At 61.3% G+C, this 19,277-nt stretch overlaps 4 protein-coding genes across 5 annotated transcripts; 3 read left to right on the top strand and 1 right to left on the bottom strand.

Moving 5' to 3' along the window:
• The first annotated feature begins 5,772 nt into the window (after positions 1 to 5,772).
• Positions 5,773 to 11,514, top strand: APH1A (aph-1 homolog A, gamma-secretase subunit). Of its 2 annotated transcripts, none has more exons than XM_065857878.2 (7): positions 5,773 to 5,912; positions 8,799 to 8,969; positions 9,703 to 9,776; positions 10,024 to 10,146; positions 10,423 to 10,550; positions 10,745 to 10,868; positions 11,072 to 11,514. In XM_065857878.2, exons 1-7 carry the CDS (start codon positions 5,851 to 5,853, stop codon positions 11,134 to 11,136), a joined length of 747 nt encoding a protein of 248 aa, XP_065713950.1. In that variant the 5' UTR covers positions 5,773 to 5,850; the 3' UTR covers positions 11,137 to 11,514. The 2 variants fall into 2 exon arrangements, with proteins under 2 accessions (XP_065713950.1, XP_065713949.1); XM_065857877.2 differs by lacking the exon at positions 5,773 to 5,912 and adding an exon at positions 7,902 to 8,051.
• A 148-nt stretch (positions 11,515 to 11,662) lies between these two features.
• Positions 11,663 to 15,140, bottom strand: CA14 (carbonic anhydrase 14). Its single transcript, XM_065857955.2, is given in 10 exon segments — positions 11,663 to 11,845; positions 11,948 to 12,032; positions 12,138 to 12,158; positions 12,261 to 12,387; positions 12,492 to 12,649; positions 12,747 to 12,813; positions 12,884 to 12,979; positions 13,751 to 13,893; positions 13,969 to 14,145; positions 14,993 to 15,140. Coding segments are annotated over 10 exon segments (1,104 nt in total). The 3' UTR covers positions 11,663 to 11,763.
• Positions 15,141 to 15,839: 699 nt separating this feature from the next.
• Positions 15,840 to 17,537, top strand: CIART (circadian associated repressor of transcription). Its single transcript, XM_065857954.2, has 5 exons — positions 15,840 to 16,099; positions 16,217 to 16,469; positions 16,615 to 16,690; positions 16,769 to 16,847; positions 16,995 to 17,537. Exons 1-5 carry the CDS (start codon positions 15,840 to 15,842, stop codon positions 17,254 to 17,256), a joined length of 930 nt encoding a protein of 309 aa, XP_065714026.1. The 3' UTR covers positions 17,257 to 17,537.
• Positions 17,538 to 17,900: 363 nt separating this feature from the next.
• MRPS21 (mitochondrial ribosomal protein S21) lies at positions 17,901 to 19,261 on the top strand. The gene is made up of 3 exons (XM_065857927.1): positions 17,901 to 17,971; positions 18,135 to 18,222; positions 19,047 to 19,261. Exons 2-3 carry the CDS (start codon positions 18,140 to 18,142, stop codon positions 19,225 to 19,227), a joined length of 264 nt encoding a protein of 87 aa, XP_065713999.1. The 5' UTR covers positions 17,901 to 17,971; positions 18,135 to 18,139; the 3' UTR covers positions 19,228 to 19,261.
• The last annotated feature ends 16 nt before the right edge of the window (positions 19,262 to 19,277 follow it).

The raw sequence follows: 19,277 nt of genomic DNA, 5'->3' as shown, positions 1-19,277 counted from the left end.
TTTGCACGCGTGCGTGGGGCGGGGGCTGCGGGGCCGGTTACACCGGGGGGGGCTGCAGCGCTTCCAGGGGCGGGTTCCACGCCGTGTCCCCTGTCGTGCGGGGCTGAACGGGGGCGCTTTGCGTGTCCTGTCGCGGCGCTGTGAGCTGCTCGCGAGGTTAGCGCTCCCCGCTCCCTCCCACGGGGGATGTTGCAGGCGCTGCTGTACCGTGGCGCTGGGGGGGCTGCGTGGGCACCTGCGTGCCCCGGTGCACCGGGGGGGTGTTCGCTCCATGCACGGGGGATCTTGCGGGAGGGGTTTTGCATGCAGAGATGCGCAGCGAGTGTTGACCCCACACAGTGGGACTTTGCACCGAGTTTTCCTGCGCGGGGAACCGCAGGCAAGTTTTTGCATGCGGGGTTTGCACGCCTGGCTGCGTGGGCTGCAGGTGGGGGTTTGCACGCCGGGGGCTCCACCCTCTCCTGCAGGCAAAGGGGGCGCTGAGACAGGCGCTGCCCAGCGCGGCTTGTGCTGGCAGAGCCGCTCTGGTGCGTCCTCCGCATGTGCAGCTGCAGCGGAGCAGCGCCGGGCTCACCCCAGCCAGCAGCGCCGCGCTGAGCGCTCTGCTTCGCGTTCCGGTGCTGCCGCTGCCCTGCTCGCGTCTCCTCGCCGCTGGCTCCCCGGCCCTGCGGTCAATATCGCCAAAAAGCCACGGTTAATGATGTAAAAACTCCTCAATGTTGAAATGCGCAGGGGGTTGTGACACCGGAGCAGAACCCGCTGGGTCTGGGCTTCTACAAAGCTGCCATCGTTGCTGTTAATTTGCATTATTTTATGTTAATACGCACAAAACCAGCTTTGCAGATCTATCAAGGAAAGTAGATGCTGGAGCAAACAGCCGTGCAAACCTGTAATTCTTTAATTTGGAGCTGTATGTGGTTTGCATACATCTGGAAACATGGAAAACTTCTGCTGTTTAAAGCTCAGTAGTATTGCTTATTTATTTAAAGCTCCGCTCCTGGAAGACGCTGCTCATCGGGCGCTGGATCGCGCGCCCCCAGTGCCCCGCGCAGCGTTGGCCCCTCCCAGACAAGCAATTCTAAATATTTATACGTTAATTCTTTATACCGGGAGACATAAACAGCTGGAGATGGTGGCAGCACAAAAAGAAAGCAACATGTGAATCTCTGCTGGTCCATTGGACTTCATGTAATCCCAGCAGAGCAAACGTTTCCTGTTTCAGGAGCGAACCTGAGGGTTCAGCCGGTGCTCTGGTTACTTGAGAAGGGGTTAAAAATGGGCTCAGAAACACCCGATCCAGGCCATATTTGGTCTGGAAGGTGGTTTGGTTTATTTTAGGGGGTCTCGAATGTGAAGTCGCCCACGGAGGAAAAGCAAGGGGGGTTTTGCTGAAGGGAGTGGTTGTGATGCTGCTCGAGGTTCTAAGGTCCGAAATCTGGATTTATCTGACAGCTCACCAGGAAATGCTTAAAAACAGCCATCGAGGAGCCCGTGGAGCTGCGGGAGGACGTGACCCCGAGTCCCTTCGCTGCTCTGAGGCCGCAGAGAAAACGGGAGATTCGAGGAACGAAAGGAGAATTCTGCCCTTTGGTTTGGATCCGGTTGCTCCGTGTGGTGCTGGTGGAAACCGCTCGTGTGCCCGTGTCGGGGCCTTAGCTCTGAGCTGAGGTTGGTGTTGATGGACGTACCGGGACATGAGGGCAATAACTATAAATGGTAAAGGCAGACGGGTCCCAACCCTGGTCAGGAATGGGTTAAACCTGCCCAAAATCAAACCTCCTTCCCCAAAACACCGTCCTCACCCTAAAAAACAGGGCTGTGAACCCCGAGGGCACAAACAGCACAACTGATTTCTCCAAAGGATTTGGTAAGGAAACACCGGGGACCTTGAGGGACCTTCTTGGCTGGGGAAGGCTTGCAGAACCAGAGGGAAATCCTCTTTGTGCTCAAGCAGCTTATCCCGGGAGGTCTGAGAGCTCTCGAGGCAGAACCGGGCGGTTTGGGGCCGGGGCTGCAGCTTCAGGCCAGAGACCAAACACCGATTGTTAGTGATGTGTTTACTTTATTGGCAGGAGTTCATATTTACAACAGAATCGTAGGAAATGGGAAGGGACCGAGTCACTCCAAAGCTCTTGGGCGCTCGCTCGACGTTTCTGTCGCCGTGGGTTGGAAATGGGGGCCGTGAAGTCACAACGGCGCTGAACGCGGAGGCGGCGCTGCCAATGCGGTGAGCGCTCTCTGCTCCATTCTCTGCTCCCGGCTCCGTAACGAGGGGAAAAGGTGAGGAAGCGGCTGCCACGTCCTCCCATTGTGTTTCCAGCCGCACTGCGGGATTTGGGTGCACCTGGGAGTCAGCTGGAAAAGAAGGGATTTGGGGCTTTGAGCAGCGAAGGCGCCTGGGGCTGAGCGGAAAGGGTCTGCGCACCCTTGGGTGCTTTGGCAAAATACCCAAAAGCGTCTTTTTTGGGTTGTTAGCAACGCAAAGCTGCTCTGGTTTTCCCCGGCGGGGTTTAATGGTGTTTCAATGCTATTGCAAAGCCACAGGGCAGGGATTGAGCCTCCCCGCTCCAGAACGATCTCGAGGCGGGTGTTCGGGTCCGCGGGGTCCCGTACCTTTGGGGGTCAGAGCAGCAGGCGCAGGAGGGCGAGCAGGACGAGGAGCGGGAGGTGACAGCGCAGGGGCGGCCCCAGCGACTCCAGCAGCTCCTGCAAACCGAGCAGCAAACCGCCCGCCGTTAGTCCCCAAAATCCATCCCGGCCCCCCAGCTCCGCACCGACCCTTTGCTCCAGTTATTTGTGCCACAGGCCCCGCTGGCTGGGAAGTGGGAGCAGAGGACTCACCTCGTCGGGGTACATGGTGGGTATCAACGTGGTGTTGTCCGAGTAATATTCTACCGTTGCGTACAAGTAATCACCTGCAATTAGAGCGTTGTCCTAATGAGTCTGTGTGAATATCGAGTATAACGAGGCATCGGACCCACTCAAGCTGTTCTATTGGTATCAATTAAGACCCAGCGTCGATTCTAGAGGTTGGAAACTGAATTGTGGAGGTGGGGCCGCGTGTGCTCGGTGGCAGCGGCTGCGCGAGGGTTTTATTGGCAGAAATCAGAGGGAATCTCGCCCAGGAGCATCTCCCAGGGCTGTTCTGCCCTTGGGCCATCTCAATAGTTATTTTACTTCAACAAGAGGTGATTTCAGACAATCACAAGAACCCTGGGGGCAGAAAAACACCTTTTAATGCTGCTTTTAACCCTGGCTCGTGTTTTACGCCGCCCCGCTCCAAGCATCGCTGAGTTTATAGCGGCCGGACCTATTCAGTATGAGGGGCTATATTTCCTTAGATGGTGACATTATTACTGGGGGGCATTTCCCCTCTGAATAACCAATGTAATTCAGATTAATCCCAATAACTCAATTAATAGCTGCTGGAACCAGCCGCACAGAGCCAGTTCATCAAACCCTCATCATGTATCCTGGTTTAATTGTACAGGTATTTCTGCAAAGCTCCGACGTCGGGAGGCCCTGGGCAGCCCCTTCATCTCCTCCTTCATCCTCCGAGCTGAAATCTCAGCAGCTTTTCGGTGCCTCCGTGTCGCTGGTGATGGGCAGAGCCCCATTTCTGACCCCGCGTGTTCCATCGAACCCACGGGACTCGCGGAAAACGGCGGAAGATAAGGCAAAACCTCTCACCGAAGCGCGAGGCGTAGTCGTACAGGAACTCCGTGATCTCCTCCTCGTCTGCCGCCTCGGCCTGCCCTGCAAACACACAAACAGAACGGCCCGAAAGGAGAATTTGGTTCCCTGGGGTCGCTATAAATAGGTTTGTGGATGTGTAAGTCACGGCAGGGCGCTCGCTTCCCTTTTCCAAGCATGGACGGGCGCTCTTCCTTTCAGGCGCTTGTAGAGCAGATTAATAATTGGGGATATTACTGTTATAATAATTGCATACTTGTGTGCTTATACAACGAGAGAGTCGTAAGAATAAGATGAGAGTTGTAAGAATAAGGTACTCAGGATAACAAGATACGGTAATAGAAGATAGATTTTAATGTTTATATGTGTTCTTATGTGCTCATATATAAATAGAATATTAATTATAGTCTTAATATTCGAAGTTGTACTCTTACTAACACTAATGACACTGTTAATTGTGCTCAGGGCCAGCGGTGGATCCAGGTACTGGCTCTCAAGCTTTTCACCATTTCTCGCTGTCCCCCCGAGTTTCTCCACATCCCAAACCTCTGGAAACTGCCCCAAAACGGCGCCCCAGCTCAAGATCTCAGCACCAACCGAACGTGGGATCCGCTCCACCCCCCATCACTTGCTTTTGGGGCAATTGAGCCCCAACCCGGGAGTCTCAGAGCCCTTCCCACGCTCCGGCGCCCCCGGCTCCTCCACGGCTGCGCTGGGAAAGTTCCTCCCCGTTTATTTTCGCTGGAGCCGCGCTAACAAAAATATCGTGGGGAAGCAGCTGGAAACTCCGACCCCTCCGAGCCCCCTTCGCGGGTGCGTGCGACCCTAATTAACTGCGGGGTAATTAAGCAGCTCCGGGGCTTTCCTCCCGGAGTTACCCCAAGCGCCCAACTCGTACTTCAGGAAATCCTGTTTACTTTAGGCTGGTCTATTTGTCCCTTGCCTGAGTCTCCCGTAATCGCTCCCAGCTGCGTATCGCGCATTATTGTGCGTGCGAGATGGGAAGCGTTAATTATCAGACGGCGTTGTCTGAGCGCAGCCTGGACCCTCCAGACGCAGCCTGGACCCTCCAGACGCAGCCTGGACCCTGCAAAAATAGACTTGATCCCCCAAAACCACACTTTAGAACCCAAAACCACACTTCAGTCTCCAAACACACTCTATGTTCTTGACTATATTCTCCAGAAACACACTTTATTCTCCCAAAATACACTTTATTCCCCAGCCTGTGTTCTCCAAACACACTCTATATTCTTGGTTATCTTCTCCCCAAGCACACTGTACTCCCCAGCCTATATTCTCTCTATATTCTCCCCAAACACCCTGTATTCCCCAGCCTATATTCTCCAAACACACTCTATATTCTCTGTATATTCTCCCCAAACACCCTGTACTCCCCAGTCTATATTCTCTCTATATTCTCCCCAAACACCCTGTATTCCCCAGCCGACATTCTCCAAACTCAGCCTATACTCACTCTATATTCCCCCAAAACGCCCTTTCCCATCACTTTTACCAATGGCATCACATTTTCCTTTTTCTCCCCAGTGTCCCAGCGAACACCCCGAGATTCTCAGGCTCCAGACCCCACCCCGAGCAGCATCGCAGCAAAAACGACCCCGGCCAGGCAATTAAATGGAATTACGAGCCGGGAAAAAACGAAGAGCGAAATGAGAGGAGCGTATTTACCCGGTAACAGCCGCAGGAGCAGGAGCAGCGCGACGAGGCGGCTCGTCATGGTGCGGCCGGTGCCGCGCCGGCAGCGCCGTGGGGCAGGAAATGCCTGGTGGAGGGCTGGGCGCGCACCGCGATTCGCCGCGCTGGGGCCGCTGCGGACGGACGGACGGACTGACGGACGCTGTGACGCCGGGAGGATCCCTGGCTGTGCAGGGATTTACTTCCCAACGGTTTCCTTGCAAACCCTGGGAAGTTCGTTCCCCACGGGGAGGGTTCGGTTTTGATTGTAAGCGAGTGAAACGCGAGTTATCAACAGCGAATCCTCCGGGTGGGCGGGTTATCGATTATTCGCTATTTCTTATTACTTTTTAGGGGATAGAACCCCCCGGCCGGGCTGGTTTAGGAGCGTGGGCGCTGCTTTGGCTACGTCACAACTTCACCTCCTGGTTTTCCTCTCTTCTCTCAAAATGAGCCCAGAAGATGTTTGTGGGAAGAGAAACTGCGACTGCCCCGCTTTGCGGGAAAAGCCGACACCGGAAAAGGTGACGCGATGCTGGTGGCAACTGGAGTGGAGGAGCAGGGGGTACATTAGGCGGGACTAAACTGGTGTAAAACCGGTTCCAGAGCAGCTCGCACAGCGATAGAAATCAGTTTTGGGGGTGAAAAACCAGATGTTTCACCCAAGACGGTTTGCTCTCCCAAGTGGTTTGTGTGGGTGTGACGCTGGGATTTGGGGGCTGGAGGGCAGAGCTGGGCAAACCAAGCCTAAGCAAGACCCGGCTTAAAGAGAGGAGCTTCATTTTGAGATAGAAGGAAGGTTTACCTGGCCAGAGATTGACTTGCCAGGTGCAGCCCTGGTCGTTCACCGTCCAGGCACCTTCTCCCCATCTTAGAAACCAGTTCCCAGCCCCACATGTCTGGGTTTTGTGCCCCCCCCAGGTCCCGGCCCCACGGGACGGGGCTGCCGAGCTCCCTCAGCCGCTGGGAAACGGAAGCGGGAGTTTAATGACAAACAGCTGCGCTAAGCCCGGACTAAGGGGGTGCATGGGCTGCGGGCGGGGGCGGGATAAACCACAGCGGGGGAATAAACCACAGCGGGGGAATAAACCACAGTGAGGGGGGTAAACCATGGGGAGAAGGAATAAAGCATGGGCTTCTCCAGCCTTGTGCTGGGGGTTTTTAAGCCAAGCTTTGCTGTCAGTTTTAAATCAAGGATCCCGGTGGATTTTAAGGCAAGGATTTGTAGTGATTTTAAGCCGAGCTTTGCTATTAAGCCAGGGATTCCTATTGATTTTAAGCCGAGGATTCCTATGGATTTTAAGCTGAGGATTCCTATGGATTTTAAGCCAAGGATTCCTATGGGTTTTAAGCCGAGCTTTGCTATTGAGCCGAGGATTCCTATGGGTTTTAAGCCAAGGATTCCTATGGGTTTTAAGCCGAGCTTTGCTATTGAGCCGAGGATTCCTATGGGTTTTATGCCAAGGATTCCTATGGATATTAAGCCAAGGATTCCTATGGATTTTAAGCCAAGGATTCCTATGGATTTTAAGCTCAGGCTTCCTATGGATATTAAGCCAAGGATTCCCATGGATTTTAAGCTGAGGATTGCTATGGATATTAAGCCAAGGATTCCTATGGATTTTAAGCCAAACCTCTCCGGACAGACAAACCTCCCAGTGTCTGACTCCCAAGGGATTTCCCAGTTTGGCTTTTCCGTCTCCAGCCCCAGGTTCCTTCCCCAAAACCTCTTTCAGATTTTGCACTTTTGCGCACTTCTGTGCCTTACAGAACCCCTCAGGTTTCCGTAGTTCCATGGCGTGTAAACCGCGGGGGCTTGGAGTTTTCCTGCTCTTTTGCAGCCTGAACCACAGACCGAGATCCCAGGGAATGAAGAGGGAAAGGTGGGGTTAAGCAGGGACGCTGAAAAATGGGATAAAGACATGAAAATAAAAATTAAGCTGAAATAAACTGAAGTGAGATGAATAAAAATTGAAATAAACTAGGCTAAAATGAAATAAATTGAAATGGAGCTGAAATGTAATAAAGAAGCTGAAGTAAAGAGGAAATGAGATGAACTATAGATGAGATGAACTATAAATGAAATAAACTATAAATGAAATGAACTATAAATGAAATAAGCTATAAATGAAATGAGAGAAACTAGAATAAAGATGAAATGAACTAAACGTGAAATTAAATAAAAAATGAAACGAAGAAACAAGTTGAAATAAACTGAACTAAGTATTGAAATGAACTAAACTAAAAATGAAATGAGAGAAACTAAAATAAAGATGAAATAAACTAGACTGAAATGAAATAAAAAGTGGAGAAACAGATTGAAATAAACTAAGCGAAGCATTGAAATGAAATAAACTGAACTAAAAATTGAAACGGAACAGAGAAACTGAGATAAAATTGCCAGGGAATGAACTGAAACCGAGATGGAGATGGGAACGTGGGGACCCCCCCGTAACCCAGCGCGGCCTCCGCGCCGCCAGGGGGCGCTGCCCCGTGTCCCCCGCCCCACAGCTTCCGGCGCGCCCCGCCCCCTGGCGGCCCCGCCCCGCCATGGCGGCCGCCGTGTTCTTCGGCTGCACCGGCATCGCCTTCGGGCCCGCGATCGCGCTGGTGCTGCTCACGGTGGCCAAGGAGCCGCTGCGGGTCATCGTGCTGGTGGCGGGGTGAGCGCGGGGGGCCGGGCCGGGCTGGGGGCAGCTTGGGGGCGCTGAGTGGCCTCTGCGGGGGCTGAGAGGCATTTGGAGGGACCTGAGGGGAATCTGGGGCTCTGAGGAGAATTTGGGGGGTCTGAGTGACCTCTGGGGGGGCTGAGGAGAATTTGGGACCCTGAGGGGAATTTGGTGGTCTGAGGAGCCTTTTGGGGGGAGCTGAAGGGAATTTAGGGGGGTCCGAGTGACCTCTGGGGGGTCTGAGGAGAATTTGGGGGTCTGAGAGACCTTTGGAGGAGCCTGGGGGGAGTTTGGGGGTCTGAGGGGAATTTGGGTGGGTTTGAGTGGCCTCTGGGGGCTCTGAGGGGAACTGGGAGGGGTCCGAGTGGCCTCTGGGGGCTCTGAGGAGAATTTTGGGGTCTGAGGAGCCTCTGGGGGGGTCTTAGAGACCTTTGGAGGAGCCTGAGGAGAGTTTGGGGGTCTGAGGGGCTTTGAGGGCTCTGAGGAGAATCTGAGCCCCTGAGGAGCCTTTTGGGGGGATCTGAGGGGAGTTTGGAGGGGTCTGAGTGCCCTTTGGGGGGTGTCTGAGAGCCCTTTGTAGGCTCTGAGGGGCCTTTGGAGCCTCTGGGGGGGCTTTTAGGAGCAGTTGTGTGGTCAGAGAACATTGGGGGACAACGGTGGGCTCAGAGGGGGCAGCTGGGGGGTCGGAGCCTTTTCCCGGTTGCCGCCCCCTCCCCTGATCGGGGCGTTTTTGCTGCGCAGGGCGTTTTTCTGGCTGGTGTCGCTGCTGCTGGCGTCCCTGGTGTGGTTCGTGTCGGTGCGGCTCAGCGACCGCGGCGACGCCGCCCTGCAGCGCGGGCTGCTCGGCTTCGGCGCCGCCGTCTCCGTGCTGCTGCAGGAGCTCTTCCGCTTCGCCTACTTCAAGCTGCTCAAGTAAGGGAGGCTTAGAACAAACCCTCGCTTGTTCCGGTGCGCAAAGGTTTGCACTTGATTCTAAGCCAAGGATTCCTGTGGATTTTAAGCCAAGCTTTGCTATGGATTTTAAGCCAGGGATTCCTATGGATATTAAGCCAAGCTTTGCTATGGATTTTAAGCCAGGGATTCCTACGGATTTTAAGCCAAGCTTTGCTATGGATTTTAAGCCAAGGATTCCTATGGATTTTAAGCCAAGCTTTGCTATAGATTTTTAGCCAAGGATTCCTATGGATATTAAGCCAGGGATTCCTATGGATATTAAGCCAAGGATTCCTATGGATATTAAGCCAAGCTTTGCTATGGATATTAAGCCAAGGTTTCCTATGGATATTAAACCAAGGATTCCTATGGATTTTAAGACAGATCTCTTAGGACTGGCAAACCTCCTGGTGTCTGAATTCCAAGGGCTGAATCCCAGCTTGGCTTTTCTGTCTCCAGCCCCAGGTTCCTTTCCCAAAACCTCTTTCCAATTTTGCGCAATCTCGGGAATTCTACGCGCCTTTAAAAAGTTATTCCTCAAGTTTATGCATTTCTATGCCTTTAAAATAAATTACTGAAGTTTATGGGCTTTTATGCCATATAAAGTATTCTTTCTGGGGCACAAACCTGCGCTTTTCAAAGCGCCTTTCCTTTGTAATCATCCCCGTCTGTTCTGAACAAGCCGCTCGTGTTTTCTCTCCCGCCGGAGCAGGAAAGCGGACGAGGGGCTGGCGACCATCAGCGAGGACGGGCGGTCGCCCATCTCCCTCCGGCAGATGGCGTACGGTGAGCTTCAGATTCGAAATTTGGGGTGATTTCTCCCCAAAGGGCTGTGGGTGTTGGAACGGCTGCCCAGGGCACTGCTGGAGCTGCTATCCCTAGAGGGTTGGGCAGACGAGGTTCTCAGGGACGTGTTTAGTGCTGGTGTTAACAGTTGGGCTCGATTTTAAAGCTCTTTTCCAACTAAAACAATGGGATTTGGGGCTGGCGGTGCGGCCGCGGTGCCTCCGGTCACTCCCGCCTCCCTCCGCAGTCTCGGGTTTGTCCTTCGGCATCATCAGCGGCGTCTTCTCCGTCATCAACATCCTGGCCGACTCCATCGGGCCGGGCACCGTCGGGATCCACGGAGACTCCCCATATTATTTCATCACGTCGGGTGAGGCCCTGGGACGGGGTTTGCGCCTCCTCCCAAGCCACAGGACGAAGGAAACGGCCTCAAGTTGCCCCGGGGGAGGTTGAGGTTGGAAATTTGGGGTAATTTATTCTTAAAATGGCTGTGGGTGTTGGAACAGGCTGCCCAGGGCAGTGCTGGAGTTGCCATCCTGCAGGGGTGACCGGATGAGGTCCTGGGGCCGCGGTTGGTGCCAGCGGTGGGTGACGATTGGAGGGGGTGGTGTGAAAGCTGTTTGCCAGCCCCCCCGTGTCCCCACAGCGTTCCTCACCATGGCCCTGGTCCTGCTCCACACCTTCTGGGGGGTGATTTTCTTCGATGCCTGTGAGAAGCGTCGCTACGGCTGCCTGGGGCTGGTGGTCGCCAGTCACCTCCTCACCTCGGGGCTGGTGAGTTGGACCCAAACTGTCACCAAAACCAGGTCACTGGGACCCCTAAATCCTGGCCTGGGAGCTGTGGGGCGAGTCACGGCCCTCTCAGGCACCTCCTGGCACTAAGCAGGAGTTTAAGCCAGGCTTAAACGCTTCCCCCCGCAGTGGTTTGGGGGGCACGTGACATTCCTAACGTGGCTTTTCCCCCCCAGACGTTCCTGAACCCCCGCTACGCGGCCAGCTTGGGCCCCATCTTCATCATCACCCTCTGCACCGGGCTCTGGGCCTTCGTCACCGCGGGGGGGTCCTTCCGCAGCCTCCTCAAGTGCCTCTCCTGTAAGGGGGGACGCGGGGGGGCTGTGTCCCCTTTTAGCTGTTGGGGGGGTTGGATATGGGTGTGTGGGGACCCAGAGCTGCAGGATGGGTCTTGTGTACCCCTCTCCCTTTCTGTTGAGTGGGGGTGCTCCTGCGCACCCCCAAACACCCCTCCACCCCCAAACCAACCCTGCTGACCCCCCCTTTCCTTTGTGCCCCCCCAGGCAAGCAGGAGGACGACAGCAGAGTGATGACGTACTCGGCGCTGCGGGTGCCCTGCGAGGACTGAGTGGCCGCCAGCCCCAAGTGCCAAGGTGACCCTGGTGACACCGGTGATCCAGGTGACACCGCTGCCCCCCCGTGACCCGGGGGACACGTGGCGACCCGGGGGATGTTTTGCTCCCGTGTCCCCGTCCCACGTTTTGGGGTCCAGCCCCGCAGGTCCCTCGTTAGCGGCTCCTGTTGGAGTTGCCCCCCGGGGGCGTGGGGCAGGACCCCCCTCCCCTCGCGTCCCCCCCGTCACAGCCCCGCTCTGCTCAGGGTGACGCTCTCGGGGCGCGGGGATGGGGGGCTCAGCCCTGCCCCCCCGTTCTGGTCCTGGCTGCTGTCTGGGGCACTCTGTGTAAATTATTATTTTTTTGATTGAGTAAAACCCCTTTTAATAGAGCGATGGGAAGCACAGCACTGAGGCCTTTCCTGTAACGGGGGAGAGGGGTCAGGCCCCCCCATTTTGCTCTGCGCCCCCCCGGCCCCTCTCAAGCTTTGGGGGATGCCCCATTCCGCCCCCCAGCAATGAGGCCCCTGCACTGTGGGGTGGGGAAGGGGCTTTATTTGCAGTGGGGTGGGGGCAGGAGCTGCCGGCACCGTGAGGGGGGCAGCGGGGAGGCCCTCACAGCCCAGCCAGGGGGGTTCAAGTTCAAGGGCAGGAGGTGTCATCCGGGGGGGTGCGGCGGGAAGAGGCTTTGAAGACGACGTCGTGGTCATGGGTCCTCCTGGCTCTGTGGGGAAAGGGCTGAGCTGGGGGGGCACAGACCCCTGGGGGAGGGACAGACCCCTGGGGGGTCTGACACAGATTTTGGGGTGGGGGGGGCGTCTCTCACCGCATCCTCTTGGCCACAAAGTGGCTGATGAGGATGAGGCCGATGAAGCCAGCGACGGCGCCCAACACTATGGCGACGATTTCACCTGCGGGTGACGCCCCAGAGGGCTCGGGGGTGCACAGGGTGGGGGGTGAACCCCCCCAAGCCCTCTCAGACCTCCCAGTCCCGTCCCAACCCCCCAGGGCTGTACCTGTCGAATACCCTTGGGGTCCTGCAAGATAAAAGTAGGGGATCAATATGCAACCAGGACTCCAGGAGCTGTCTTAGGGGAGTTGGGGGGGGGCACTTTCCACCCCCCCAAGCCAATTCTCACCCCTGGGGAGGGACGACAGCACCAGGCGCTGGTTGAGCTCCTGGGGGACCCGAAAATTATCCACCAGGCGCCGGGGTTGGGGTTCGGCCGCCGTCGTGGCGTAAAGGGCTCCCTGGAGCTGCTCCAGCTGAAATGGGGGGGAACAGGCTGAGGGTGCCCGGCCTCATCCCCACCCCCCCAAAAAGGGGCTGTGACCCCCAAAATGGGGGGGTTGACCCCCAGAAGCCCCACCTGTGCCCGGCTGATGCGGACGGGCTGCTGGAACAGGGTCCAGAGGACGCTCTGGTAGCAGGGGGGGGTGGTGAGGGACCCGTTGTAGCGGTAAAACAGGTCCAGGCGGGGGGGCAGCAGCGCCGCGATGCTGAAGGACGGGATGGCCGTGGTCTGCCCTGGGGGGGGACACGTTTGGGGGGCGCAGGGGGGAAATTTGGGGCGTCCCCCCCTCGCCGTCTCCCCTGGTTTCTCGCTCGCGCGCCCGTCGCTCACCCGCGTAGCGGATGCTCCCCAGGTGCCTCAGGACGTTGTCGTAGGCGGGGTGGGGGTCAGCACCCACCTGGGGGGGCAGAGGGTCAGCGTGGGGGGGATGTAACCGGGGCGGGGCGGTAATTTTGGGGTGCACGCACCTCCAGGAGGACGCCGAGCACGGCCAGGCCCCCGGCGTGGTGCTGCGCCTCCCCCGCATCCGCGTACAGATCCGCGTCGTAGTGAACCACGTGCATCTGCGGGGACACCCCCCCCGTGGGGACGCCCCAGCCGGTGGTGACACCCCCACCCCGCGGGGACGCCCCAGCCGGCGGTGACACCCCCACCCTGCGGTGACACCCCCACCCCGCAGGGACACCCCAGCCGGTGGTGACACCCCCACCCTGCGGTGACACCCCCACCCCGCAGGGACACCCCAGCCGGTGGTGACACCCCCACCCCGCGGGGACGCCCCAGCCGGCGGTGACACCCCCACCCTGCGGGGACACCCCGGCTCGTCCCCCATCCCCACCATCCCGGCACCTTCCGCGGCGTCTGGACCCGTTTCTGTCCCCGCTCCCCATCCCCAGTTCTTCCTGCCCCCATTTCCCACCCATTTCCCACCCGTTTCCCCTTTCTGTGCCATTTCCTGCCCCCATTTCCCACCCCCAACCCCATTTCCCTGCCTGTTTCCTGCACCCAAACCCCTTTTCTAGTTCCCTGCACCCAGTTCCCGCACCCAGACCCGTTTCCCGCGCCACTTCCCGTGCTGTTTCCCGCACCCTGTTCCCCCTTTTCCAACACCCATTTCCCACCCCATTTCCCCGCAATGTCCCCCAGTCCCTTTTCCCACCCCATTTCCCCCAATTTCCCCCCCAGTCCCATTTCCCACCCCATTTCCCACCCAATTCCTCCCAGTCTCATTTCCCACCCCATTGCCCCCCATCCCATTTCCCACCCCATTCCCACCCCATTCTCCCCCACAGCCCCATTTCCCACCCATCCCCCCCATTCTGGCCCCCCTGTACCTCGGCGGGGGCTCGGTGCCCGTCCAGCAGGTGCTCGGCCCCCCCAGTGCTCCCAGTGCCCCCCCAGTGGAAGTGGAGCTGGGCGGCCGCGAAGCTGTGGGGCAGCCCCTGGATGCGCAGGGAGGGGGGCAGCGCCAGCACGGCTGCGGGGGGACATTGAGTCCCTGTGTCCCCCTTGTGTCCCCCTTGTGTCCCCCTCTTGTCCCCCCCGCGCTCACCAGTGTGCCCGTTGTTGTGGAGGGTCAGGGTGGGGGTCTCGGGCTGCCCCACGGTGCGGATGGGGGGTAGCGAGGGGTCCGGTCGTGCCCCCCCCGTCTGGATATCAATGGGCGACTGGGATTGTCCCCCGCACGCCGGGTGGCCCTGGGTGGCCCAGTGCTGCTGCCCATGGGGACCTGGAGGGACCCAGGCATCCGGGAGGGACCCAGGCGTCCGGGTGGACCCCCCAGCACGGTGGGTGCCGCTTTGCTTTACCCGTGACCCAAACTGCCCCCGTTTCCCCCAAAACGAGGACACGGGTGACGTTCCCGCCGCAATGGGGACATTTGTTCCGGCCGGGGGAGCGGGGACAAAGCTGATCCCGTGGGGGGGTGGGGGGCCCGTGGGGTCCCCGGGATGGGGCTTAACTGGGATTTGGCCGGATTTTAATTGGATTTGGCAACCGGAGCGAGACTTTTATATAAAACGGGACAATGGGCCCATTGGAGCAAGGGGGACCCAGGCGTCCGGGGCGGGGGGACTGGGGGTGTCACCCATCCAGCCCTTCCGTCTTGGGGACCCAGGCATCCGGGGATGGGGGGGAAACCTATGCAACCCCCCCGTCCTGGGGACCCAGGCGTCCAGGGATGGGGGGCTGCACCCATCCATCTCCATTCTATTTTGGGGGGGACCCAGGCGTCCGGGAGTGGGGTGGGGGTCATGGGGGGGTGTCATCCGTCTGACCCACCCCCCATCTTAGGGGACCCAGGCATCCGGGGAAGGCATGTGGGGGTTGTCTCCCATCCACCTCTTTCCTGTTTGGGGGACCCAGGCGTCCGGGAGCAGGGGGTCACCCATCCCATCCCCTCCCATTTGGGGGGACCCAGGTGTCTGTGGGTGGGGGGCATGGGCATGGGGGGGGCGTAACCCATCCCTCCCCCTCCCGTTTGGGGGGACCCAGGTGTCCGGGAGCGGGATGGTGGGTTCGATGTGTGGGGGGGTCCATGGGTGGGGGGGGTCCATGGGTGGGGGGGCCCCACTCACCCTCGTACTCCCAGTGGGGACCTGCAAAGGGGGAGCGGAGGTTTGGGGGGGTCCTGGGGAGCAGGTGCCCCCAGCGCCGTCCCCGGGGTCACTCACCGGCGGGCAGGGCGGGCGCCAGGCCCCCCAGCAGCAGCAGGGTGCGCAGCATGGCGGGGGGGACACCCTGGGAACCCGCCCTTAAATACCCCCGGGGGGACGGGGAGGGGCGGGGGGGCCATGGGGGGGGGCGGGGCAGGGGGCTTGGGGATGGGGGGGACTGGGGGGTGGGGGCTGAGGGGGCTGTGGTTGGGGGGGTTGAGGGGGGGCTGAGGGGGGCCTGGAGATTTGGGGGTCCTGGGGGCGGATCCCTTTCCTAGCCCCGCCCCCTTTCCAACCCCACCCCCTTTGCTCCCTAGGCCCCGCCCTCGTGGGGGGGGCGGAGCTGCGGCCACGCGCGCCCAGTACGCCCCGCCCCGCCAGCGTGCCCGCTGACGTCACCCGGCCGCGCGCCCCGCCCCCCACGTGGGGCCCCACGCGCTCGCGTTATGTAACGGCGCCCCCGCGAGGTCGCTGCTCCTCATTGGCCGTGACGCGCGGTCGAGGCGGCTGCTGATTGGGCGGCTCGCGGCGGGGCGGGGCTCCTCGTGGCCCGGTCGCACAGCGGGGGCGTGGCCAGATCTCCCCACCTCCCCCCGCGCGGAGCCCCGTGTGGCCACATGGGTGGGCGTGGCCGCGACCCCGCCGCTCTCGGCCAATCAACGCGGAGCGAGAACCGCATTGGGCAGCGCCGGCCCCGCGAGAACCAACGGGGGCGAGGGGGCGGGGCGGGGCCCGGAGCCTCCGCCCTCTGCCGGGGCCGCGGCGGCCAATGGGCGGCGGCGGGGCGGGGCGCAGCGGGAGGCACGTGCGGCCGCACACGTGTCCGCGTGGGGCAGCGGCAGCCGGGGCGGAACCGGGACCGGAGAGCGGGACGGGAACGGGGACACCGGGACAGCGACACCGGGACAGCGACACCGGGGCAGGAACCGGGACGGGAACCAGGACGGGAACCAGGACAGCGACAGAGACGCCAGCACAGAGCCACCGGCACCGGCACGGGGACACCGGCAGCGCCGCCGCCGGGAGCAGGTGGGACACGGGGGGGGGGCGGGGCCGGGTAGGGGGTCCCGGTGCCCGGTGGGTTCCTGCCCCCGCCCCCAGTTCTTCCCCAATTTCCCCCCTTTTCCCCTCGTTCCCCCCCCCCAGGCCGGGAGGCACCGCAGGAGCTGAGCCCATGGAGTCCCGGCCCCGCGCCTGCTCCTGCGGCTCCCGCAGCCCCCCCAGCCCGGGGGGTCCCTCCCGCAGCCCCCCCAGAGCCCCGCGGACCCGCAAGCGGCCGGGGGGGCCGGACGGAGCCCCCCCCGACTCACCCCCGTCGCCCCGGGCGGGGAAGCGGCCGCGGAAGGGGGACGGACGGGACGCCCCCCCGAGCGACGCTGATCGCCTGTTTGCCCAAAAAGTGAGTTTTTGGCAGCAAAATGGAAAATCACTCCGAGCGGGGGGGGGAGGGGGGCAGCACTCAACCCCCTAAAAATGCGCCTCAGTTTCCCCACCTGGAACCGCGGGGGACACACGAACCCCCCAAACCTTCCTCCTCCCCCCAGTGCCGGGAGCTCCGCGGGTTCATCCGCCCCCTGGCGGAGCTGCTGGAGGGGCTGAAACGGGGGCGATACGACAGAGGTGGGTGCGAACCCCCCCTTTCCTACCCCCCTCACCCCCGCACCCCAAAGAGGCTTCACACGGTTTGGGGTCCCCCAGGGCTCAGCAGCTTCCAGCAGAGCGTGGCCATGGACCGGCTGCAGCGCATCATCGGCGTCCTGCAGAACCCGGAGATGGGGTGAGTGCCCCCAGGAATCGACCCCCATGGGGCGCCCCCCTGTCCCCGCACGGGGGTGACGGGGGGTGGCGACAGGGGGTGACGGGGGGTGATGGTGACAGGGGTGACACGGCGGGGGTGGCGGTCTGACGGGTGTTCCTCCCGCAGTGCCCGCTGCCTGGGGACGCTGCTGCAGGTGGAGCCGATGCTGCGCGGCTGGTTCCCCCACGTCACCCCCCAAAAGGCGCCGCAGGAGCCGCCGCCCCCCCCCGCCGCCCCCCCGCTCCCCCCGCGCCGCCGCCCCCCCGCCGGCCCCCCCGGGGCCCCGCGCTGCCGGCACCCGCCCGGGGACACGGCGGCGCCAGCCGGGGGACACTCGCGGTGCCACCGGCCCGGGGCCCCCGCGGCCCCCCCGGCGCCGGATGCGTGACCCCGGCCGGGGGGCGCTCTCCGGCTTTTCCTCAGTTTTGCCTTTTTCTGGATGTTTTATTTTTTAACCGTGGACACTGCGACCTGCGGGCGGGTGGGGGGGCAGAGACCCCCAGGGAGCCCCAAAACGCGGGGGGACACGTGCCTTTGCTGGGGGGGAGGGGCCGGGAGGGGGGGCTGGTTCCCACCCCCGTGTGCCTGTGGCCCCCAGCCCCCCGTGGGGCTGCCCCACGGCTCGGCCCTGCTGGGGCAATAAACGCCGCGGGAGCGGCCGGGGCCGCCTGTGCCGGTGTCGTTTGTCACTTGAGGGGGGGGATTTGTCCCCTGGCGGGGGAGGGGGGATCGGAGCCGCCCCCCAACGTCCCCCAGGCCCCGCCCCCTGCCCCACATCCTGACCCGCTGACCTGCCCCACATCCCATCCGCGCCCACGAGCCCTGAACCCCGCCCTCTGCGCCACAAGGCCCGCCCACGAACCCTAAACCCCACCCCGAATCCCGCCCACGAACCCTAAACCCCGCCCCGAATCCCGCCCATGAGCCCTAAACCCCGCCGCACATCTCAGTCCCGCCCACGACTCCTAAGCCCCGCCCCCTCGCCGAGTTCCACTCCCCAGCCACGCCTCCATCCCCAAAGCCCCACCCACCCCCAGCGCCGGGAGCCACTTCCGGTTCCGGCGGTGAGCGGGGCGGCCGCGTCTCCTCCGGGGGCTCCCGACGTGTGTGACAGCGGGGGGCGGGCGGGGCATTCCTGGGTCCCTCCGGGCGGGGAGGGGGCGGCTTGGGCGGGGCGGGCCCGGGGTGGGGTGGAGGGGGGGAAGGGCCGTGAGGGGCTCGGGTCCGCCCGCCCCGGGGTCCCGGCCCACCCTCCGCGTCCCGCAGCGCCCATGGCGAACCACCTGCGCTTCGTGGGCCGCACCGTCATGGTGCAGAACGGCGACGTGGAGGCGGCTTACGGCGTCCTGAACCGGTGAGGGGCCGGGGGTCCCGGGGGCTGAGCGTGTGGGGCCGGGGGGGTCCTGGGGGGGTTCCCGGGGGGCCCTGCACCTCCAGGGCTCAGCCCAGAGCCGCTGACCCACCCGCTCTGAGTCCCAGGAGGGTTCCATCAACCTTCAGCTCTTGAGAAGATGAACCGCTGAGCTCATTAACGGGGTGTAATTAGGTCCTGGTTGGGGTCACCTCCGGACCCCCCGGTTGTGCAGCCGCGGCGGCTTCTCCGTTTGACCGGGGGAATTGGGTCAGAACGGACGGTTTTGGTGCTTTTGCTGTGCTTGGGGATTGTGAAGCCCGGAGGGTCACCCGGGGCTGGCGCCGCCGCCGCTGCGTTCGGGCACCTCCTCGGATGTGGATGTGATTAAACTAAAGTTAATTAACAGAACTAAAGCTGTATAGAAGGAGGAGGAGTGCGGCAGGGACGTGGCAGCGGCTTCACCGGGGGTCGGTGGCCGGTGGTGGAGGAGGAAGAGCCCCCTGCGCTCCCACCCCCAGTTAATGAAGCTTAACGAGGCTCAAGGGCGCTCGTTGCCCTCGGGTGCGCTGACCTCCGGGTGTCCCTTGTCACTGCTGGTCCCGGAGCCAGTCTGAGCTTTGGAGGGAAGGGGGAGCAGCTGTTCCCTCCTCACACCCCAGAGCCATTGCGGGGATAGAAAGAGTAACGCTGCAAATGTTCCACACACAGAAGCGACGTGCGATTTTAACCGAATCCCTGGGTTTTCAGGCCACGGGGGGCCGGGGGTGCGGTGTCCCGGGGGTGCGGTGTCCCAGCGCCTCTCTCAGCCCGTGTCTCCCCCGCAGGATCCTGACGCAGGACGGGCTGGTGGACGCGGTGCGGCGGCGCCGTTACTACGAGAAGCCGTGCCGGCGGCGGCAGCGCCAGGCGTACGAGGCGTGCCGGCGCGTCTACGGCGCCGAGATGGGCCGCAAGATCAGCTTCCTGGCGCGGGCCGTGCGGCCGGACCCCTGGCTGGGCTGCTAGGGGGACCCGGCACAATAAAGTCCCCTCCTGTTAATCGCTGGTTTAATTGA

This window comes from Patagioenas fasciata, chromosome 30 (genome assembly GCF_037038585.1).
Source record: "Patagioenas fasciata isolate bPatFas1 chromosome 30, bPatFas1.hap1, whole genome shotgun sequence".
Taxonomy (NCBI): domain Eukaryota; kingdom Metazoa; phylum Chordata; class Aves; order Columbiformes; family Columbidae; genus Patagioenas; species Patagioenas fasciata.
The sequence above is the reverse complement of the archived record's forward strand: the minus strand, read 5'-3'. Positions and strand labels throughout refer to the sequence as shown.